Genomic DNA, 24,046 nt, shown 5'->3' on the forward strand with positions numbered 1-24,046 from the left:
CTTCTCACTGCGGTGGCTTCTCTTGTTGCGGAGCACGGGCTCTAGGCGAGACGGCATCAGTAATTGCGGCACATGGGCTCAATAGCTGTGCCTCGCGGGCTCCAGAGCGCGGGCTCAGTAGTTGTGGCGCACGGGCTTAGTTGCTCCGCGGCATGTGGGATCTTCCCGGACCAGGGCTCGAACCCGTGTCCCCTGCATTGGCAGGCGGATTCTTAACCACTGTGCCACCGGGGAAGCCCTATGCATTTGTTTTTTTTTACTGCTGTAACCCTCAAGGCCAACACATAGCCTGTTATATAGTAGATGCTCGATAAGTATCTTTAAATGAATGATCACATGACTATAGCTGACTCTGAGAATGGTCACTGTGGACAGTTCACCAGTGGCAAGAAAGGTATGAGTTCAGTCACCTTCAACTTGAGGCCACTTTTGCCCCCTACTCCCAGGCCATACCTCTGACCTACTGACTGGTGGACAAAACGACTGAGAGAAGACAGAGGGATTGCCAGCTGCCCCGAGCCCCAAGGACAGGAAGGAGGATACCCGCGTGCCTGGGCCCACTTCCCACGCCTTGCAGACTGGGGCCCAGCTCAAGCCCACGTGTGAGCAGAGAAGGCCCCTGCATAGTGCCTGCCGGGGCGGGGGCTGGAGCCAGGACCCAGGGTCCAACCAGAAGGCCCACCCCAGGGCCGCCCACAGCTCAGTCCAATGCAGCCCCTGACCAGAGGAGATCAGATGGCAGCCGTGTGAGCGACGTGAGCTGTTGCGGGTTGCCTGGCGCCGTGCACTGGCACACCCCCCTCCTCCCATCGGCCCAGACGCCCTCTCCTAACACAGACGTACTCGTTCAGGACAATAATTTCCAGCTCGAGGTCCCCCTTGTCTTTCACAACTTGGTTGTAGCGGCTCCTCCATGATTCCAGAGTGGATAAAGCTTCAGCAACGTAAAGATCCTGGGAACATGGGACAGAAGGGCCCATCAGCCTAGTGTCACCGCTGAAGCCAAGCGAGCTGGGAGTCACCCCAGGTCACCCCTCACCCTGATAATTTCAACCTCACTCCTGCAATTCCTTCCTAGAAGCACTGAGAGTGAAGCGGGAGCCCAGCTGTTGCTTTTCAGTTTCCAGCATCCCACGCACCCTGACTGCAAATCCGTCCTTACTTAACCGTCATTCCCACCCACAATATGGATGTGGTTAAAATGTCCCACAAACCCTCCACTTGTCTCCAGCCAGCTGCCCACCCCCATCGTCATCCTTTTACCCATTTACCGCCCCCCCGCCTCTCCCTCCACCCAGCAGCCAGCCGTCCCCCCAGCTCATTCACCCAAGCTTTCCACTGCCATCTTCCTCTGCGTTCGCCCGCCCAGCCTTTCACCCGTGCCTGCTCAAAGCAGCCATCCGCCGGCGGCCGCGCCACCCCCGAGCCTTCCCCGCCGGGCAGCCCTTCCCGGGAAGGCCTGCTACCTTGTCAGCGAGCTGCGCGTGCAGCTGCTCCGCGTACTCCTCACTCTTCTCCGCTCGCTCTTTCTGGGCTCGGATGGCCCTCTTCAAGGACTCTTTGTCTCGTTCTCCCTTCTGCTTCAGTTCCTTCAGCTGCTCCATGATGGCCTCCACTTCCGCCTTATGCTGGTTTCCGCTGCGCTCCAGGTTCTGGGAGAGGACGGCCCGGGAGCGGGTGCGGGGAGAGGGTCGAGGATGAGGGAGAGACGGAGGAGAGAGACAAGGGAGGCCGGGCAAGTAGGGGTGAGATGGGACGAGCAAAAAGAAGGAATGAGGGAGAGAGAAATCAGGTCAACTGTGTGGAGGCTTAAAGCTCCCCCAGTGCAGAGCAGAGATGAAGGCCCTTCCCAGCTCTCCATAGCATCCCTCCCATTACTGAACCCACTGGGGTCTCAGTGTTAAGATAGAGCTCTTCTGGAATCCTTCCTTGAACTCAGCATAGTGGTCAGTCAGAGATACTCCTCAGTCACTCAGCAGAGCTGTGACCTCAGAAGGTCCCTGGCTCAAAGATGCAAGCTGCATTTGAGCCCACCCCCTACCCCATGGGTAGTTATGAGAACTGAAGGCCTAAGGGATTAAGTGATTGGCTCAGGGGCATGGCACCCAATTGGTCACTGCTGAGAAGGGCACCCAAGACCCTCAGGGTTCACTGCTCTGGCCACTGGCTCAGAGTGCTTTGGCAACAGCGGCCCCATAAACCTTTAGGGCAAAGCCTTCCTGAGCGTGAGAGCCTTGGCCAGGCCACTACCCTCTGACTGCCGGGCCCCGCCCCCTCCCTTCCCCACCTGTGGGGCTGGCAGGTACCTTGATCTGCATGCACAGGCGACTGTTCTCTGCCTCTTTGCACCGAAGCTGTGCCTGCAGATGCCCACGCATGGTCTCCATGGACTTCGAAAGCTCAGATGCTGTCTTCGCTTGAGCCTTTGGAGAGACGGAGAAAGTGGTAGAGCCGGGGTTGGAACCCAGCTCTCCAATCCCGGAGCACACTCTACCCACTAGGCCCTGCTGGCCCATTTCGAGGAGCAACTCTTGGGGACGGTACCTTCTCACATTGTATTTCCTGGAGGAGCTCTTCCACCTCCTTGTCTTTGTCTTGCAGCAGTAATAGCAGGCGCTGGAGAGGACACACACTGTCATGAGCTCCCTGCGAAGGGTGAGGGGGCCCCACCCAGCGAGGACAAACACTCCTGTGAGTGCCTGGGCTCAAGTCCCAAATACATCGGCCCATGTCACAGAGACCCTAGCAGGAAGCACCTAACATCTGTATCACAATTTTTTACAACAAATTTAAAATAATATTAGTTGTGGGACACACTGAGACACAGACACACAAAACACTAAGGAAGCCCCATAATCCCCCACCCAGAGATAACCATTGTTAGCACACATTAAAAAGTCAGATACCTATTTTGCTCTATTACCACATTTACCATAGTGTGATTAAAGCTTCTATATCTTTTGAAAAAGCACTTTAACATTTCAATTTACGGATGTATCATAATTTGATAGGGCTCTCGAGCTGCGAACGCAGGTTTAGGCATTATCGCCATGACCGTTGAATCCCCTACAGCACTGTTCGGCCAGGAACCGAGGGCCAAGGGCGAAACCTCGGGAACCATGGTCTCTCTTTCTTTCTTTCTCTTGGAGACTCCCAACAGGCATTAATACATCAAAGGCTCCAAAAGTTATTGAAGTTAAGCAGCTGGTTTAACTTGTCATTCTGGCTGGGCAGTAGTTCCCCAAATTTATTTGGCTATGGATCAACCCCTCCTTTTGTTTCTTGTACCCATTAACACCTTGAGGAACTCAGGGTTCTATGGAACAGACTTTGGAACATGCTGCCTTGGGAGAGATTCCTTGGGAGAATTGGAATTGTTGAGTCAACAAGTCTGAACCGTAATACAAATCAGGAAATTCAGGGCACAGACTCGGATGATTTACAAATCCATCACCGTCATCACCATCCCTCATGCTGATGTCCAGCTTAGGGGTTCAAGTTCCCGAGTGATTGACTAGACAAGCCCGGTGGGGCAGGAGGGACGGGGATATGTGTTTCATGATTTCACAGATCATGAAACTAAGACCCAAAGAAAAGTCAGAGCGGGGCTCCAGCCCTCCTGCCGCCACTCAGCCCCTCTGCGCCGTCGCCTATACCCCCTGGAGCAGGCAGGGGGAACTGTGTGTTACCGCTTTCTCGGAGTCCGCCTCTGCCAGCCGTTTCAACAATGCTCCTTGTTGCTCCATCAACTTTTCGGAATCCTTCAAGGGAAGGCAGGGAAGGCCAACTCATTAAGCAATAAACTGAGATGTCTACATCCTCTAGGTCCTGTTCCTTTTCCAAAAATTACATTTCTAATGATAGAAGTAGTAAATTATATTCTCACTATAAAATATTTAATGAAAACCGATAAAGCTAAAGTCTCCCTCATCCCCACCTCCAAACCCAGCCCTGCTGTTATGAGTTTGGACTGTCCTGCCCATCCTTTCTCTATGCATTTATACGTAGCTACACCTACAGAAGTATCTTTTGGGGGATGAGGGGTGGGAAGGGATTAATGTGTAATTTTACCAAAATGATATCATACTGTATTTTTGTGTCACAACTGGATTTTTTTTTTTTTGCGGTACACGGGCCTCTCACTGTTGTGGCCTCTCCTGTTGCAGGGCACAGGCTCCGGACGCACAGGCCCAGCGGCCATGGCTCACGGGCCAGCCGCTCCGTGGCACGTGGGATCTTCCCGGACCGGGGCACGAACCCGCATCCCCTGCATCGGCAGGCGGACTCTCAACCACTGAGCCACCGGGGAAGCCCACAACTGGATTTTTTAACAACGGTTTTATTGAGATATAAATTCAGATACAAGTCACCAATTTGAAATGCATAATTCTATGGTTTGTGGTATATTACATTATGATTTTTTTAATTGTGGTAAAATATAACAAACTTTGCCATTTTAAGTGTAAAATTCAGTGGCATATGGTACATTTCCAATATTGTGTAACCATCATTACCATCTAGTTCCATAAGTTTTTCATCACCCTAAAAGGAAACCTGCACCTGCCAAGCAGTCAGTCTCCATTTTCCCCTCCCCAAGCTGCCCCCAAACCCCTAATCTGCTTTCTTTTGTAGGGGGCGGGCGCACCACATGGCTTGCAGGATCTTAGTTCCCGGACCAGGGATTGAACCCAGGCTCCAGCAGTGAAAGCGCTGAGTCCTAACCACCGGACCGCCAGGGAAACCCCCAACCCCTAATCCGCTTTCTGTCTCTAATGTGCCGTGGCCTTTTTTAACTTCTCCCCGTAACCTTGGGGCAATGAGGTGGTTCCCAGGCTTTGCAGCTGTAAACAATGCAGCAGTGGACGTGTTGGGCACGTACTAAGTGTCTCTCCAGGATTGATACAAAGAGTAAGAATGGCTGCGCCCGAAGATCTGTGGTTTGCGGCAGGTGACACGCCCTGCAAAATGCCTGCGCTGACGCACACGGCCACAAGCAGGACGTGAGAACGCCGGGCAGTAGCCAGCCTCTGCCTGTTGCCAGTCCTGCCGGCGTGAATCCTGCTGTTTTAGTTTGCATTTCCCTATTTATGCATATGCTTATTAGCCATTTAAGCTTCCTCCTCCCCGGGCTGCCCGCTCACACCTTTGCCCGCTCTCGCACAGGGCTGTGTCTTTGAACCGTCTCTCTTCTTCCCAGTCACCTAAACAAAGTGTCCCTAGAAGAAGTCTCACCCCCCTTTCCCTTTCAGTCCCACAGGTCACCTTCACAGGCTAGGAGAAAAGGGATCCCTGGTCCCAAAGTTTCCCAGGGACCTAGGAACTGAGGGAAGATAGCATTATGGGTTCTCTAGCAACAAGAGGAGGCAAAGAACATAGGACGAAAACCTAGGCCAGGGACCCAGAGCCTGAAGCTATTCTCACTGCCCCGAGAGGCCATGCCCTCTGAGCCTCCGGGGGACTCTACACAAACTAACACACCATCTCACCAAATCCCCCGCTCTAAGGAGCCAGGCACTGTCACCACCCCCACTTCACAGACGAGGAGATCAGGCTGGGAGAAGTGAGGTGAGCTGCCTAAGATCACACAGCCAGAAATGGCAGGGCTGGGCGCTAAGTCAAAGGAGTCCGGAGCCAGAGCATTCCCCCAGCACACTGAGCGCTCCCCAGTAAGCACCGCAGCAGGGCTGTGGTCCTGAGGGCCACATGGGCGGGAGGAGGCAAGAGGCTGTACAGAACCTAGAACGCCTGCTGCAGCGGAAGTTTAAATTAGCTGACCCTTCACCTCCAACTGGAGATTCTGGGATTCCGGGATTGTAGGAGCTAAGAAGGCGAAAAGGGAAAAAAACTGGTAGGAAGACATTTTCTGAAGCTCCCCCCACCACCGTCCCCAGTCCCAGGACAAACAGCAGCGACAGCCACCATTTACCAAGTACCCACTGCATGCCAGGAGCACGCAGTCCGCATCCACGCATCACCTCTAAGTCCCTCACAACCCCACATGGAAGATGCTATTCCCATTTTACAGGTGGGAAAACTGAAGCCCAGAGAGGTAAAAATCACCCACCCATGAACACTGAGCTGGAAATGAAACAGATAAAACTATTCTAAGAGAATAATTTAGCTATAACTAGTAACATTCATAGAAATATACTCTGGAAACCCTCAAGTACACCAGGATAGTACAGACGAATGTGCAAAATAACACTTGTAAGAGCAAACAACCAAAAATTATCTCCATCAACAGAAGAGTGGGTAAATAAGTTGTGGTTTTGTCATAAAATGGAATAGAGCAGTGAAAATGAACTACCTTAGGCTTCAAGGATAAAAAATGGACGGATCTCATAAAAACACTGACTGAAAAGAGCAAACTCAGAAGAAAACATATGGAACGATATCATTTATGTAAAGTTTGAAAACAGGCTAAACAATACTATATGTTGCTTAGGGATACATATATAAGAGAAAAACTCTCAGATTCCAGACAAAGTTTCCCTCTGATGGGCAGGAGATGAGGTTATTGCCAAAGGAGACACCAACAGGGATTCAACCATGTGGACAAGGTTTTGTTTGGAAAGCTGGATAGTGGGTACACTATTACTTATTTTAAATATTAATTTTTAAACTAAAAACAAAGGAAGTTGACACTGTTTTTTAAAAAAAAGTTAAACTGAAAAAAATATCATCTCATCAGGACGGGCATTTTTTTTTTTTTTTTGGCTGCGTCTCGAGGCTTGTGGGATCTTAGTTCCCCAACCAGGAACAGAACCCGTGCCCACAGCAGTGGAAGCGCCGAGTCCTAACCACTGGACCGCCAGGGAATTCCCAGCATGGGCATTTTGAGACTCTCGGTATCCTTTTGGTTTTGAACCAAACAGGAAGAGAGCTGTTTATACTGTCATTCTTTTCAGAGTCATTTGCTAACATAAAATATATTTCAGAGACCATCTTTTAAGAAAACAAAGTGATACCATACAATGTGTCCGCCAGCCATTAAGTCTACTTCACCAAAACTCAGGTCTAGTCTTCTCCCCGCTTTGTCGCATGACCCCTGGGATGGGCTGAACCCCTCCCTGACTCTCCACTGCTCTTCTGACTTCCCAGGTCCTTCCTGTGCCACCAGGCCTACTTCAACAACGAAGACAGCACTCGTCTACCAGATGCCCAGCATTTCATATGAACGATTTCAGCGAATCTTTCTACGGCCCCCTCAGGTCAGGCAGGCACCAAGAATATTTTCTTTTTACAGACAGGAGCCTGCAGTGCTAGAGGGCCAGGGCTGCGAGTGAGCGCTGGGCAGGGGTGCGGCTAGGACCGCAGCTCACCTCTTTGCAGTGCTGTTCCCTCAGCAGTTCTCGGAGGGTGCGGTTGGTCTCCTCAAATGTGCTCAGCTTCTGCAGGAGAAGTTCCTTCTGCCTCGTTAGGGTGTTGATGTCCGTGCAGGTCATTTGTTTCTCCTGGAAGACAGCAGGCAGTCTTACCAGGCACGGGTGGAGAAGGGAAGAGCTGACACAGGGAGCCCCATGGGGAGCTTAGGAGCTATTGGTGCCAGGCAGCCTGGGCAGGAAGAGCTGGGCAAAGGCAGGCTTCCCACGGGAGGTAGACCTGGAAGGATGGGCAGGTTCTGAGCCTGCTGAGAACCAGGTGGGGAAAAGGGCTGGAGAGCGCAGTGTGGGCGAGTGCAGTTAGGGCAGGCTTCCTGGACGAGGTGCGCTTCCTGGACGACATTTGGTGGCTGATACTGGCAGGAATCAGACTCGTGCCTCGATTCACTGTGATCCCAAGAGACCCACGATGACACCTCAGAGACCCTGGCTACCAAAGGTCAGCCTCGAGGGTCAGGCCCCAGAAGTGAGAAGAGGGGTGGGGGCCGAGGAGTTAAGTGTGCCCTGCCCTGAATATGTCATAAAGTCAGCATGACGACTGCGTAAAGACCCCGCCACGGTGCGCAGCTGCCCCTGCTCTGGGCCCGGCCCCGGCACTGGGCGGTTGGGCTGGCCTCCTACCGTCTTCAGTTTCCCGATAGTGTCCTTCAGGGCCATGACTTGTTTGGCCGCGGCAGCCCCGTCCATTTCAGCCTCCATCAGCTTGGACATGAGGCACTCCTTCTCCTGCTGGAGGTGTTTCTTCTGAAGCCTGGGCCCAGAAAGGATAGGACTCTGTGAGCCCCCCCAGGCCCCTGCCCACCCGGAGCTCCGAGGCTCACCTCACAATGCCCTGCGAGGCTCATCTCCTGGTCAGGGAACAGTGGGGGAGGGGGCAGGGATGGCCCTTCTGGCCCGAGTGGCCTTCTGGAAGGACACCTGGTCACCAGAGCAGGGCCTCCACACCGGGGGACATTATGCCACCTGCTTGTCTCTCAGACAGAAACCAGTGTCACCTCGTCCGCCAGCCACTGCCAGGGCCACCTAACTACCGCTTTGGGGCCCTCCCCTCCACTCTCCCCATTGGAGCCAAGTCTGGTCACACCACTTCCCGCTTCGAAAACCCTTCTGTTTCCAACCGCCCTCGATGGAAACGCCCCGAAGTGGCCACCAAGAGCCGGCCCCTGCCAACCTCTGTGGGCCCCCTTCCCCTCGGCCCACCCTCTGCCTTGCTCTGCCCCGCTTTTCATCTCTCAGTCGCAAACTCCTCCTGCCTTGGGCCCTTCCTGCAAGGTGTTCCTGCTACCTGGTGTGTTTTCCTCCCCCGCACTCACCTGCCTAGCTCCTGGCCATCAGCCAGACTCCCGATGTTTCCTGAAGGGCCTCCCTGATGCCCTCCCCCCGGAACTCTGCGCGGCCCTCTTCCCTGACCGGGAATCACGAGTGCGTTAGTGACTCTGTTGAACACTGCAACCCGGGCTAGGCTGGTGCTCGGGCAGCCCCGCAAGAGGGAAGGTGCCCAGGGCAGCGCCGCCTTACATGGTAAAGTCCTTCTCCTCCTTGATGCGCTCGATGCTGTGCCGCAGCACCGTGTTCTCGTGCTCGGTCTCGGCCAGCTCTTGGGCCACCTCCTCCAGCTCCTCCTTCCGCTCCTCCAGGAATCTTTTGGCCATCTGGCGCTCTCCCTTCTGCATCTTGACCTGTGCAGGGGCATGCAGGCAGGGGCCACTGAGGGGAGGAGCTCTTCTCCACCGCACCTCAAGGCCCGTTGCTTTGGACAAAGCGAGGGGCACCTCCCACTGAGCGCTCCATGCTACTGAGGTCCTTTGGGCGCAAGCTCAGTCAATCGTCACAAAGACTCTGGACAGGCACGATTCCTCGCATTTCCTCGTCACTGAGGAAAGGGAGCGAAGGGAGCCTGAGTGACTTTCCGGTTGGGGACACAGCCAGGATACAAACAGTTGTTCAGCTGGCACACCACGGGAGGAGAGATGTCACAAAAAGGCCCCTGCCCCTTGGGCTGTAGAGAAAGGCGGGCCTGTTGCCAGGCAGCCACCAGCCACAGGTTCCCCAAGAGGGCCCTGGGCCCCGGGCGCAGGGGAGGACTAAAGACACAGGCCCCGTCAGCAGCCGCAACGTGGATTCCACGGCAGCTCTGCCAACGTCTTAGCCGTGGGCCTTGGACTTGCAGGTTGTTTCCAATTTCATTGCCATGTCCCACCCAAAGACACAGCCCGGCAACTGAGGACAAACTTCCTCTGCCTGTTTGGGGCATTGTTTTCTGTTTTTTTTTTTTTTTAACTTTTGTATAAAATGGAAAACAGAGGCCCCAGTGTCCCAGTCACTTCATCTCCAAGACAGGGACAATAATACCACCGGCTTCGTTTACTGTTGTAAAAGATCAAACCAGGCCATCCGTACAGAGCACCAGGCAAGGTCAGGGCCAGGCCTGGGCTAAGTGCTAGATGGAAAGGGACCCCAGCTTGCTCCGACTACCTCCCCAGGGGCATCTGAAACCCTGGGAGTCCTGCCGAGGCAGCTGGAAGGAGGTGTCCACCAGGAACTCACCTGGCAGTCCCAAGTGTCCTCGGGACACTGGCCAGCCCAGCCCCCTACCTCCCTCACTCAGACTTGAGACAACCAACCGCGTTCATTAGGCTGTCAAGCTTCTTATCATAACGGTTCATTTTAGAGTGACCCGAGTCGTCATCTTCGGTAGAGAGGTCGCTTAACCGCATCACGGAGACCAGCTTTTCTGAAGATGGTGGCGTCATCTCCAGGCAGCGAGGTGGATTCTGATGTAGAGGAGGGAGAGACACATGAACTCATAAGGCAGAACTGCAACCACCGGTCCCACCATCCCTGGCTGTCCGCTGAGCAGGAAGAGCTAAAACTGCTAAAGGGAGACCACAGAGACCCCAGGGGGAATGACACACCGACCTTCTGGGTGGAACATTACCTCATTACCCACCCTTGTTTAAATGTTGTTTCTGAAGCTCTTCTGACATAGAAATAAAAAGCCTGTGTTACACAACGACTGAAGCCTGCACGCCTAGAGCCCGTGCTCCGCAACAAGAGAAGCCACCGCAATGAGAAGCCCGCACACCACAACGAAGAGCAGGAGCCAGGGGCTACTCTTCGTTGCGGTGCGCGGGCTTCTCATTGCAGTGGCTTCTCTTGTTGCGGAGCACGGGCTCTAGGTGCGTGGGCTTCAGCAGTTGCGGCACGTGGGCTCAGTAGCTGTGGCTCACGGACTCTAGAGCGCAGGCTCAGTAGTTGTGGCGCTCGGGCTTAGTTGCTTTGCGGCACGTGGGATCTTCTCGGACCAGGGCTCAAACCCGTGTCCCCTGAACTGGCGGGTGGATTCTTAACCACTGAGCCACCAGGGACGTCCCCAGTGTCAAGTTTAAAATGAAGGATATAACAAATTGGCAAACACTGTGATTCCCAAAGTTGGCAAAAGTTGGGGGCAGTAAATATTTTCATACACCTAGGGTAGACATGAAGTATGTCAAAAGTCTTTTAAATGAATATGAATACATGATAGTGGATAGTTGCAAAGGCAAACAAATCTTCTATAACAGGTATTTTAAGGACAAGTGGAGAAATTTAAATATTAACCAGATGTTATATGATTAAGAAATTAAGTTAAAAAAAAAAAGAAGTGAAGTTTTTAGGACTAATCACTGTTATTTCAGTTATGGAAAAAATGTTATTAGAAATGCATATTGAATTACTTGGGGTTAAAAATGGTATTTCTGGAAAATATTTACCTAAATACATCAGCATAAAAAAATATTTTTTAAAATGCATGTGCCCCTCAGAGAAGTTTATGCAAAGTTGTATAATACTTTCAAGACTTCAAAAAGATATTCTAATCTGGGGGCGAGTGTTTCCATGTTTTGTTGTTGTTGTTGTTGTTGTTTTAACTGTCTTTTAATTAATTATTTATTTGGTTGCACCAGGTCTTAGGTGCAGCAGGTGGGCTCCTTAGTTGTGGCAGGCAGGCTCCTTAGTTGCAGCTCACAGGCTCCTGAGTTGTGGCATGTGAACTCTTAGTTGTGGCATGCATGTGGCATCTAGTTCCCTGACCAGGGATCCAACCTAGGCCCCCTGCATTGGGAGTGCAGAGTCTTATCCACTGCACCACCAGGTAAGTCCCTCCAAGGGATTTTGATATATTGAATTTGACTCTCTCATTCTATACATTTATTCCGTTGTATTAAGTAATTGCTATTTCTCATTGTTTGCTCCATTTTTTCCTTCTCGTAAGCTGAGGTGGCTAAACTTCTGTGCTAATTTCCAGGGAAAGATGATGGCTATCAGGAATAAAAGGAAGTGTTTTATTTTATTTATTTATTTTTTTAACATCTTTATCGGAGTATAATTGCTTTACAATGGTGTGTTAGTTTCTGCTGTATAACAAAGTGAATCAGCTATACATATACATATATCCCCGTATCTCCTCCCTCTTGCGTCTCCCTCCCACCCTCCCCATCCCACCCCTCTAGGTGGTCACAAAGCACTGAGCTGATCTCCCTGTGCTATGCGGCTGCTTCCCACTAGCTATCTATTTTACATTCAGTAGTATATATAAGTCCATGCCACTCTCTCACTTCATCCCAGCTTACCCTTCCCCCTCCCAAAGGAAGTGTTTTATAAGGGTGTAACTGTTATGTCAAACAAGGAGGACGCATAGGGTGCAATTTAACAAATGTATGTGCCCTTTGTCCCAGCAATTCTATTTTTGAGGGATTTATCAAGAATATCTAAGAATGTGAATCAATATTTAAATTCAAGACTAGGATATAGATAAATGTACAGCAAGATAGTATTGGTTAAATACTTAACAGTACACAAATGTACACACAATGGAATGATGCCTTAAATAATGTGCGATATAAATATAGTCAAAATATGTGGAAAAAAGAATGTTACAACAATAAGTAAAATATAATCCCATTGTTACAAAAATCAAAAGAACGAGTCTGTTCACAAGAAAAGATCCAGAAGTCTTGCACCTAGAAGTTACATGGCTCTTCTCAGGGTGGTGGAATTACAGGTGGTTTTTACTTTCTTCCTTGCGCTGATTTAGATTTTCTAATTTTTCAACAATGACTGTACATTGCTTTTATAAGAAAAAGAGTTATTTTAATATATAAAAGAAGGACAATAGGCAAATGTACAGACAGTATGATTACAATTTGAAAAAAAAGCTCCGCATAGGAAAAAGTGATAATAAATGTACCGAAATATTAATAGTTTTAGGAGAGTGGTTACCCTTGGGGGTGGCAGTGACAAGAACAGGACCAGAGAGGAGCTTCTGGGAAAGCTGGTGATGTTGTTTCTTGAGCTGGGTCTTTGTAAAAATTCATCAACACACTTCTGATGCATGTACTATCCTGCACTTTCCAATGAAAAGGTTTTCAAACTCAACAGCAGTCAGATTAGAGTAGTAGAATTACAGTGATTGTCTATTTTTCTGTATTTTCAGCTTTCTGTCATAAAAATAGACGACTCACTTAGTAATAGGGTAGAGAAAAAACCCAGACCTGCTTTCTCCCAAAGATCTTATCTTATGTACCAGGAGGGGTTTTAAAAATGAAACACGGGAACCTTCCTGGTGGCACAGTGGTTAAGAATCCGCCTGCCAATCAATGCAGGGGACACGGGTTCGAGCTCTGCTCTGGGAAGATCCCACATGCCGTGGAGCAACTAAGCCCATGTGCCACAACTACTGAGCCTGTGCTCTAGAGCCCGTGAGCCACAACTACTGAGCCCATGTGCCTAGAGCCCACGCTCTGCAACGAGAAGTCACCACAATGAGAAGCCCGTGCACTGCAATGAAGAGTAGCCCCCGCTCGCCGCAACTACAGAAAGCCCGTGTTTAGCAACGAAGACCCAACACAGCCAAAAATTAATTAACTAATTAATTTAAAAAAAAAAAAAAAAAAAGAAAAAGAAAGATAAGAAACATGAATCCCCACAAGCACATAGTAGCTTCCGGGGTCCATGTCCAGCTCCACCACAAACTTTTCCTCTTGTAGTCTTTTCTCTCTTGTCCATAATGGTAAGGGCAGGCTGGGGCCTCCCAGGAACATGGAAGGCCACTGAAAAATGGAAAGGGGCTGAACCAAGAGGACAGCATGAAAGACAGCTACTGCTTGAGAGCTGGTAAGTCACATCTCTGGGCCCCTCCGCTTCTAGGATTCTGTGGCCCCAGGACTGGTAGGGGCACTGAGCTTTCCAGGGGGGACCGTAGTCCTAGCAACCCATGTCAACAGGAAGTCCATTTCCATAGTGGCATGACTTTGATATATAATTTGAGAACTACTAAGTCTCTTCATTAAAAAAAAAAAGGCAAAGAAAAAAAGCATTTTAAATAAAATATAGTATGGTTGTTATAAAGAAATTCAAGCAAACCATGAAAAGATAAAGCATTAAAGCCTCGCACACCCAGAGCTAATCACTGCTTACCACTTCTTGTATTTCCTCCCCAAAACAGGTTTGTATACATAAACATATCCATACACACATGGACACACAGATGCCCTTTTCTGCACAAACAGGGCCAAACTCCGTGCTGTGCCGCTTGGTGCTTCATTATTACGTAGAAATATCTACCTCAATCTTCTAGTGGTTGCATGGCATTCCATCGTATGGATGCATCATAATTTAACCAATACCCTCCTGACAGACATTTAGGTTGCTTCTAATTCTTCTCTATTGCAAACAATGCTTTAGTAAACATCCTCATACACGCACAGATCCCTGTACTCTTCTGTGACTTTTCACATCAATTCCCAAGTGTAGAACTATAGAATCCATGTTTGGATGGATGCTGCCGAACTGCCTCCAGAACGGCTGAATCGGTTTCACAATCCACTCAAAACTGTCCAGGGAATTCCCTGGTGGTTCAGTGGTGAAGACGCCACGCTTCCACTGCAGGGGGCACAGGTTCGCCCCCTGGTTGGGGAATTAAGATCCCACATGCCACGCTGCGCGGCCAAAAAAAAAAAAAAAAAACACAAACAAAAAACATCTACAAAGATTCATTGGGAGGGTGGGAGGGAGGAAGACGCAAGAGGAGAGAGATATGGGAAAATATGTACATGTATAACTGATTCACTTTGTTGTAAAGCAGAAACTAACACACCATTGTAAAGCAATTATACTCCAATAAAGATGTTAAAAAATAAATAAAATAAAAGATTTGTTGATACCTCCCATATGCTTGTCAACACAAGATATTCATAATCTTTTCAAATTTTTTCCATTCAATAAAAATGATAGCTTGTTTTTTCTAAAATGTAGTTGTTTCTAATTTACATTTCACTGATTATTAGTGAGGTACACATAGTAAAAAAAATCTAAAAAGCATTTTTTTTTTTTTTTTTGCGGTATGGGGGCCTCTCACTGTTGTGGCCTCTCCCGTTGCGGAGCACAGGCTCCGGACGTGCAGGCCTAGCGGCCATGGCTCACGGGCTTAGCTGCTCCGCGGCATGTGGGATCTTCCCGGACCAGGGCACGAACCCGTGTCTCCTGCATCGGCAGGCGGATTCTCAACCACTGCGCCACCAGGGAAGCCCTAAAAAGCATTTTAATTCCAATCTTCCTTGCTATATAGAGAGATATCTCAGAACACTTTTCATTTATTCCCTAGAATTTCAAACTCCCTTTGTCTCTTAGGGATAACATGGTAAATCAGGGAGTCAAGAGAGTGAAGTATGACTCTAAACTTCAGAGTAATTACTATTATTTCTAATTTTAAAAGTAATAAGCTCTCAGAAAAAGAATCTTTCAAAATAGATCAGGCATCGTCATCTCAATGTATAGCCATCCCTTGGTCTCCGTTCCAGGACCCTCATGGATATCAAAATCAAAGGATGCTCAAGTCCCTTGTATAAAATGGTGTAATATTTGCACATAACCTAGGCACCTCCTCCTGTATACTTTAAATTAGCTCTAGATTATTTATAATACCTAATTCAATGTAAATGCTTTGTCAGTATTTGCTGGCACACAGCAAATTCAAGTTTTGCTCTTTGGAACTTTATGGATTTTTTTTTTTTTTCTTAAATCTGTGGTTGGTTGAATATGTGGAACCCGCAGATACAGAGGGTCAACTGTAGTCTCAAGCCCTTTACTTGTCTCAATAATGAGATGTTTGTCTAAAACACAGTCACAGGCCTTGTCTTGTCAATGAGTTTCTTCACTGCAATTGACTAGAACGTAAGCATAAGGAAGGCACAGCTGCCAGTTTGCAGCCGTAACCCCAGTGTGCAGCAGTGTCACAAGAAATGCATGAATTACTGCACGGATGGATAGATGGACAAGCAAAACATTTTGAGGTGTGGCTAAAAAAAGACAACAGTTCTCTTGGAACCTTGGCAACTCACACGGAAGGCAGTTATTCCTCAGGAGATTATTCCAGTGGTTTTGTTTGTTTGTTTGTTTGTTTGTTTTGCGGTACGCAGGCCTCTCACCGTTGTGGCCTCTCCCGTTGCGGAGCACAGGCTCCGGACGCGCAGGCTCAGCGGCCATGGCTCACGGGCCCAGCCGCTCCACGGCATGTGGGATCTTCCCGGACCGGGGCACGAACGCGCGTCCCCTGCATCGGCAGGCGGACTCTCAACCACTGAGCCACCAGGGAAGCCGTATTCCAGTGGTTTTGACTACATCTATGGAATACGTGCATGGTCTCTTATGGGGGACCGTAAAAGTGGAGATGCTTTCTTGGATATGTACATTCTGGTATATATTTTAAAATTATGCTTCGGACACTAGCAAAGTTACGTATGGCAAGACATGTAGCTCCTCACATACAAATCAGAGAGCCTATGAGTACCACCTCTAGAATGAGACACCCCTGAGTCCTAATTCCACCTCTGCTACTCTCTCTGTGAGACTTCACCTCTGAGCCTCGGTTTCCTCATCTGCACCTTGGGAGAGCGGGACCTACCGCATTGCAGCGCTGGCAGGACTCAAGAAGGTTCCCATACTTTCAGGGTTTAGCAAGGCGCTCAGTAAGCGGGACCTACTGGGATGTCTCTGAGAGCTCCCGCCGACCCCGAACCATACAGAGTGTGAGGCCTGCTAGAACCTGACCAGTCGGAGAAGAAAAGCCTGAACGAGAATGAGCCTACCTCCCACTTGCATCCCACATGCCGGGTGGATGATTTTCCAGGGGGCATCCAAGGTACCTTGGCTTTCACCCGGACATTCCGCCGCACGTTCACGGTGTCCCCTTTCATTCCACGCTTATGAGATTTCTGTGGAAAGGGACAAACCCAGGGTCACTTCCCCACGCAGCTGGCCGTGGCATCACTCTGGTGGCATCCGCTTCCAACTCTGCTGGGGAGCCGCTTCTGACTAAGGCTACTGCTGCCACTTCCAGGTGACCGTCCTACCTTCCAACCAGGCAACTGAGCTCTGAAAGCGAATGTGTCTGTCTCTCAAACCTTTGGAGTTAGAAGTGTGAGGAAGCTCAGCTGGGAGGTGTCCCCTTGCTCCTCAGCCTTGGCCTTGCCCCACTGGCATGCTCCTACCTGGCTGTTGGTCGCTGATGCTTTCGGGAGTTTTTTTATGTGGACATGGACAGGGGTGTTCTCATCCACGTGAACATGTAAAGGGGGAGTTGAAGAGCGGTCCTTCATGGTTCGCTTCTGGCAGGTGGGGGAGGACAACACAAAAAAGGTTGATCTGTGGATGAGTAAACTGGGCGTGAAAAACCGAGCTCACAGCCTCCGGGGGCCACTGAAAGCCTAGCCACCAAGCTAGCAGGACAGCAACCAGCACTACTGGCATGCGGGCAGGAAGCAAGGCAGGCGTGCCATTCAGCAGGCTCCTGCAGAGATCCCAGCTGAAGACCACCAGGGAGGTGCAGGTCCGTTCAAGAGAAGGGTCTGTGAGACCCACAAGTTCTACAAAAGAGCCCAAACCCAGGCCCCGGGGTCCTCAGAGCTGCATCTCTTTCCAAGCCTGCTGGAATGCACAGCTCCTCCTGAGATTCAGCGCAGCACAGATGGAAAGCAGGTGAGTCCTCCTACACCGCAATCTGAATGGGGCATGCGGATTAGCACGAGACAAGCACAGAACGGTTATGGTGCAAAATACTTCAAGCAGCAGGTAGATAAAGACGGTGAAGACAGAAAGCTGGAGGAAATGCCGAGATGAGAAGGTTGTATGGATTCTAAAGACCACTTAAGCAGGGCTGAACACATACCCCTCGCCTACCACCAGCTCCTGTCAATCCCCATTCTTGTTTTTTACTTTTTTCTTTTTTCCTTCTTGTCTTTTTTTTTTTGAAATTGTTTTCAGATTTTTGAAGTTTGTCTGGAAGGATTAGGTTAACACAACCTCCTCACACCCAGCAGCCTTGCCACAGGCAAAACCAAATCCAATCAATCAGCAGCCTACGCACGAAGGCACCTAACAGAGCACCTGGCCACCGGGCTGCCAGCAGAAGCGTTTTTTCTGGCGGTGCCACAGACCACGGGGCTGTTCCGGGTGCATGTCACCTACCGTCACAGTCACACTGGGTGAGCCACAAGGCGTCCTCAAGACCTTTTGCTGCTTGAGACTCGTTACTCTGTTCTTCTCACACGATGGAAACCTGTACCCAGGCACAAGAAGCAGATTATAAGCAGAAAACTAGGGCTCTTCTATTTCTCAGATCTCCCTAAGTTATATACTACATATGGTGTCTAACGAGTCCACGGCTAGGAGAACCAGTCTGGAATCATCTGGCTCCCTTTACACAAGCACCAAACTCTCACGGTGCGCCCGGCAGAGGGATGGAAGCAAGGGGTGATGGGCATTCGCAAGGCTGGCCTTTTAACCTGCCACCGCATCACACGTATTGTGACCTTTTACTGAAAAGCCCAGCTGTCATCCTGTCCGTCAGGAGACAAAAAGGCAGGCAGCACGTGGGCAACAGCCAACGTACTAGTCTGGCCAAGGGCGAAAGTGCCCAGGACACTGCCTGGAGCAATGCTCAGTGAATGACTGCCATGAAAAGACAGAGGCATAAGCTCAAGGAACAAAGTCTCTGTGACTCAGTTTCATAAAATTAATAGTCAAATATTCAAATAAGAGGATGAAAAATGACTATTTCCCAAAATATTCCGCTTGCTGCCATTTAAGCACCTAAGAGGCAGGGTTATTTTTGCTTTTACAGATTTTTTTTTAATACCACGTGTAATTCATCTTACACATAAACAGCCCCATCACCAAATTTGCAAATAAAGCAAAAGTTTAATCTCCAAAATCTGGCAGCAGTCAATCCAAGAATTCCAGGACGGGAAGCGACTTGGAAAGTACATTTGATCCATCTGACTGACTGATGGCAGCCCCCAAAATATGACCTTGCCCTCGCCCTCCATTATTTTGGAAAAAATAATGTAACAGAAAAATTCTTAAGCACTTTAGCATACATTTTGCTGTTATGTATATCACACCTTGATATAAAAGAAAAAACTTTTGAGCCCGACTAATCATTTAGCCAAGGAATACCGAATCTGAGCAGACGGGTTTGTGTTTTCTTCTCCCTCCTCACTTAGAACATTTCTGTTCACTTGAAGCCGATAGATTTGGGAAATCTCCCACCCTCAGAGGGTTTTCCATCAAACTACCTGGATTCCACCAACACCAACATCTGACTAACTGCCACGTCCGCCTCTTACGTGGTTGTTATTTATTTACACCCAGCCTCCTTTCATAAAGGATCTGAGCCTAGTACTCCAAAGACAACGATGGTGATCCTGTTTGCTACCAGGAACTGGGGCACCTGAGGAGGGAGGGCCAGAGGGAGGCAGAGCCGGGATTACATGCGTGCATTTTCCTCTTTCCTCTTAAAAGTTATTTTTCAATGTTTTGGTCCAGGTTTTCAGTACACGGAAGAGAGGGCTGAAAAGAGAATCCTCCAGTGAGCCTGGCCTGGGAGCCCCTGCCCGCTTTCCCTGCCCTATGGCAGAGGCGCCCCCCACAATAGCAGTACCTGGGGGAGCCGCCTGAGGACGAGGCAGACATGGTTACGCATCAAAGCCGCAAAGGTGGGCAACTGGGTCAGCAGGCTCTGCTCAGGGGGACCCAGAGGGGCGTGTCAGTGAGAATCTCAGGGACCCGGCATCAAACGTCCTGAGGGGAGGAGAGTGTAAGCTTTGGGGGTGACAGTTGGATGAAAACTTGGGAGGTGCTCCTCTGCTGTCCAAGTGACTCTCCTGCCAAAGTGGGGGGAGACAGGAGAGCCTGAGCGACCCGGTGGGCGGGGCGGTGAGAGCTCCCCTCCCCAGGGAGGGCCAGGGGGCGGAACTTCGAAGTAAAGGACCACCACACCCAGGCCCCACACGGGAGGGAAGGTGGGTGGCCACCAGGGTGGGGAACCTGAGATGCTGGCTCGCGTGCGAGGAGGGCGGGAGAGAACCGCTAAGCTTCAAGTGGGCCCCAAAGGCCCGGAACCGGCGCAGGGAGTGGGAGGGAGATTCGGGGCGGAGCCAGGGCAACTGTCTCCTAGGAGAAGGGTGTTCCGGGCAGAATAGACACCCGAGAAGACCAATAGTATTTGAAGGAGGAAGGAGCGGAGGCTGCAGGGAGAAAGGGGCGCTAAGCAGCGAGTGGGTGCCCCCACGGCAGAGGGAAAATCCTCCAGGGCGAAGCAGCGGCCGCTGGGATTTAGTATCCGAGTTAGAGCGGGTTCGACGTCGGGTCGTGCAGGGAGCGGGGCGGGATCCCCGGGAGGCCCGCTGGACAGGTGAACCCACCCAACGGGGTAGGGCGGCCCGGAGGCGGTCCCCGGGGACTGCGCTGCCTACGAGGAGCCGGCAAATAACTGCCGGGCAGAGGCCGTCGGGGAGGGCGAGGCGGACGGGGCGACGCCCACCGGCGGGCAAGAGGGCGCGGGGCCAGTCTCCGTCGGCGGAAAGAAGGGACGACCACCCACCAGCGGTTAGGAGGGGACCAGTTTCTGCCCATAGAGAGAAGGGTGAAGCCCGGAGGGAGCTGAGCCCTGCCGGTGGCCAGGTGAGGAAAGGCCCGCCCGTTAGCGGGAGAAGGCCCGCGCCGGTGGGCGGGGCGGGGGGCGAGATTCTGACGGGAACTAGACAAGCGCGCCGGAGGGTGCTGGCGGGGGCGGCCCGGGGGTGCAGCGGGACCCGGCGACCTCGGCGGGGGCCACCCCGCCCGTGGGGACCAGGCCCGGCGGCGGCCGCGGGACGCCCCGGAGCGCCCTGGCTCCCGCCTGCCGGCGGCCTCTCACCAGGAGCGACACGGCTGCGCCCAGAAACGCCTCCTTATGAAGTCGTTGAAGTCGGAGGCCAGGGTCTTGCCATGGAGACGCCGCGGCGGACGCAGACCACCTTTGGCAGCGACTCCTCTCCGCTTCCTCCTCCTTTTCCGACACCCGGTCGGCAGCTCGCCCATTGGCCAGTTCAAACCCCCCCGGGAGCCTCTCGGGTTTCGCCATTTAGGCCCAGCCCCTGGCGTCACAGAGATGCCACGCCCCACCAGAAGCTCCGCCCTCTTCCGGGCCACGAGTAGCGTCGCCATAGAGACGCGTGACGCCACTGACGGGCCTGGCCGGGACCTGCCTCGCCCGGGCTTGCCTCGGCGTTCAAGACCTAGCTTTCCCCCCTCCGCCATTTTTACCCTGCCTTCATCCCTCATCGGTTCCCCTAACTCAGAGGAGCTCCCAGCTTCTAGCCTACTCCCTCTGATTCATATTAGGCCACTGCGTTCAGGGGTCAGGAAACATGTTACTGTCCAGAGCTGCGCGCTGCTTCTGGAAATACAGCCCTGTCTCTCCTCCCCTGTTGGTGCAGAGATGGAGCCCGCTTCTGCACACCACCCAGACTCTCTCCCCTTCCCACATCGCCTGTCTTTGTCCAGGCGGGGGGAAGGGTCCGCGTTCCCCTTGCTCCTCACTGCCCTCCTGCACACTGTAGGCTGCTGTGTGTACAGACCTACTCTGTTGAAGTTCTCGCTGAGTCTCCATCTTCTCAACTATGCTTCACTGTCAGCCAATCATGGGGGGCTGTCACGTGGCTCACGCAGCCGCCCTGGATTCTGGGAGACTTTAACATCCTCAGGGCCATCCTGGCCTCAGTTCCTCGACATCCTCATCTCCATGACCTTCCCTCCACCTCAGCCATGTACTCCCAGGGTCACACAACTGGTCCACCTGAAATCTTAAGTTCCAGCTCCCCCCACTCCAAACAGAACTCATTCTTCTGCCTTCCTGCCTACTGTCTAATGCTTATGGCGTTCATTCCTCAGTGTTAGGGAGCCCTCCACTCCCTTGCCCCGTTCATTTTCTCCCTGTTGAAGAAATGATGTATCCCCAATCCCTATTGTAATCCAACCACCTGAGTCTGCAAAGATCAAATGCACAAATCATTTCCTCCACCCTCAGCTGAGCCCTCACCACTGCCCAGCAATGGTTTAATTTATCCCTGGATCCCCTCTGCCTCCCCACATTGGCTTTTCATTTATCTATCTATCTATCTATCTATCTATCTATCATTTATGTATTTTTGGCTGCATTGGGTCTTTGTTGCTGCACGTGGGCTTTCTCTAGTTGCAGTGACTGGGGGCTGCTCTTCGTTGTGGTGCACGAGCTTCTCACTGCAGTGGCTTCTCTTGTTGCAGAGCACGGGCTGGAGGCGCAAAGGCTTCAGTAGTTGTGGTTCATGGGTTGTAGAGCACAGGCTCAGTAGTTGCGGTGCACGGGCTTAGTTGCTCCGCGGCATGTGGAATCTTCCCGGACCAGGGCTTGAACCCATGTCCCCTGCATTGGCAGGCGGATTCTTAACCACTGCGCCACCAGGGAAGCCTGCCACGTTGGCTTTTCCAAATCTTTGCCTCTTCCCCATCCCATATGATAACTCTCCTTTTTCATAGAGAAACATAAATTCATCCAGTGGAATTCTCTCCACCTTCTCCCACCTTCCCTCACCTTTAACTTCCCCCACCTTATCCCCCCCCACTTCAGAAGAAGTGATGTCATTTTTGCTGCCCAAGATAACCTTCTTGTTTCCAGGCCTAGGTCAAACATCTCTGTAAAACATCTCTTGCCACCCCCAACGCAGAGTTGTTGATCATTTCTCAGTTCTCCCACATTCAATGAACCAACATTTATTAAGTCCCTACTGTGTGCTAAGCCCAGGGTGAGGGACACCAAACCAACACATCCCACTCGGTCTTCAAGGAGTACACAGCCAACCCCTCTAACGTGACCAGATGAAATGATTAAAGCTTTCGCCACCCCACCCACTGAAGGATTTTGCCTCTGTGGTTTTGTCCCCTACCCACCATCTGAGGAGGGTTTTTCTCTGCCAGTGCAGTTCTTCGGGGCTTTTGTGATGGAGAATCTGAGAAGGGACAGGACTGAGAGGTCACCACCCTCAACACACACACACACACACACATGCATACACTAGAAGCATGTGACAGGAAGGAGGAGGAGGAAAATCTTAGAGACAGGCAACAGGGAGGAAGGGGTGCTGAAGACGGGGGCACAGGGACACCTGTAGTGGGTGAAGGACGTGCGATGGGAAAGAGAACAGGAATCTTTCTTTAAATTTTATTTATTTATTTATTTGTCTGTGCCGAGTCTTAGTTGTGGCTTGCGGGATCTTCTCTGCAGCATGCAGGATCTTTTAGTTGTGAGATCTAGTTCCCTGACCAGGGATCGAACCCGGGCCCCCTGCATTGGGAGCTCGGAGTCTTAACCACTGGACCGCCAGGGAATTCCCTGATATCACTTTGGATTGCTGGACCGTGTTTTCTGAATTCAAGCCACTCCAAGCCTGGCCAACACTGGCCACTTCTTTTTTTAAGAGCGCCACCTAGCACTGATGAGGACATTGGGACATAAGCAGTCTCACACATTGCTGGTAGGTTTAAAAATTGATGTAACCGGACTTCCCTGGTGGCGCAGTGGTTAAGAATCCGCCTGCCAGTGCAGGGGACACGGGTTCGACCCCTGGTCCGGGAAGATCCCACGTGCCGCAGAGCAAGTAAGCCCGTGGACCACAGTTACTGAGCCTACACTCTGGAGCCCGCGGGCCACAACTAGTGAGCCTGCGTGCTGCAGCTACTGAAGCATACGCGTCTAGAGCCCGTGCTCCGCAACAAGAGAAGCCACCGCAGTGAGAAGTCCGCGCACCACAACGAAGACCCAATGCAGCCAAAAAAATAAAATAAAATAGATAATAAGACAGATCAATCGTTGAATGTGGAAAGGTTTCCAAAACATATAGCTGAGAAAAGTAAAAGGCAAGGTGCAACGCTGTAAGTCTATCATGATGCCATTTCTGTAGGAAAATAACCTGTGTATGTTAATATGTACATGTAAAAAAATCTGGAGGACTAGACACTGAACAGTTAGGAGTGTTTCTTTCTGGAAGGTGGAGTCAGAGATTTTTCACTTGTAAAGTGTAAATTTCTGTAGTGTTTAAGTATTTTTGCAAAGGAATATGTTTTCAGTCAGAAGAAAAATCAGCAGACTAAAACCTTGTTGGAGGGACTTCCCTGGTTGTCCAGTGGTTAAGACTGCACGTTCCCTGGAGGGGGAGTTTGGGTATGATCCCTGGTCAGGGAGCTAGATCCTGCAGGCCGCAACTAAGACCCAGCGCAGCCAAATAAATAAATAAATATTTAAAAAAGAAAAAAGGGACTTCCCTGGTGGC

At 50.9% G+C, this 24,046-nt stretch overlaps 1 protein-coding gene across 12 annotated transcripts in view; it reads right to left on the reverse strand.

The window, feature by feature from the left end:
- The window catches only part of ODF2 (outer dense fiber of sperm tails 2), a 30,793-nt gene extending 10,004 nt beyond the window's left edge, over window positions 1-20,789 (reverse strand). Inside the window, exons 1-14 of one of the 12 annotated variants that reach the window (XM_067040602.1) lie at window positions 20,617-20,789; window positions 19,360-19,499; window positions 17,886-17,976; window positions 16,910-17,063; window positions 16,508-16,633; window positions 10,007-10,156; window positions 8,901-9,061; window positions 8,004-8,133; window positions 7,323-7,454; window positions 3,690-3,761; window positions 2,545-2,616; window positions 2,307-2,423; window positions 1,467-1,652; window positions 844-953 (exon numbers count right to left, since the gene is read on the reverse strand). In XM_067040602.1, the coding sequence (XP_066896703.1) occupies window positions 844-953; window positions 1,467-1,652; window positions 2,307-2,423; window positions 2,545-2,616; window positions 3,690-3,761; window positions 7,323-7,454; window positions 8,004-8,133; window positions 8,901-9,061; window positions 10,007-10,156; window positions 16,508-16,633; window positions 16,910-17,017 (1,364 nt within the window). In that variant the 5' untranslated portion in view covers window positions 17,018-17,063; window positions 17,886-17,976; window positions 19,360-19,499; window positions 20,617-20,789. The remainder of the gene's footprint in view (window positions 1-843; window positions 954-1,466; window positions 1,653-2,306; window positions 2,424-2,544; window positions 2,617-3,689; window positions 3,762-7,322; window positions 7,455-8,003; window positions 8,134-8,900; window positions 9,062-10,006; window positions 10,157-16,507; window positions 16,634-16,909; window positions 17,064-17,885; window positions 17,977-19,359; window positions 19,500-20,616) is intronic. The other 11 variants (XM_067040598.1, XM_067040600.1, XM_067040605.1 and 8 more) reach the window with 11 other exon arrangements.
- Window positions 20,790-24,046: the final 3,257 nt, after the last annotated feature.

The sequence above is a fragment of the Kogia breviceps genome, chromosome 8, assembly GCF_026419965.1.
Source record: "Kogia breviceps isolate mKogBre1 chromosome 8, mKogBre1 haplotype 1, whole genome shotgun sequence".
In the NCBI taxonomy this organism is placed as follows: domain Eukaryota; kingdom Metazoa; phylum Chordata; class Mammalia; order Artiodactyla; family Physeteridae; genus Kogia; species Kogia breviceps.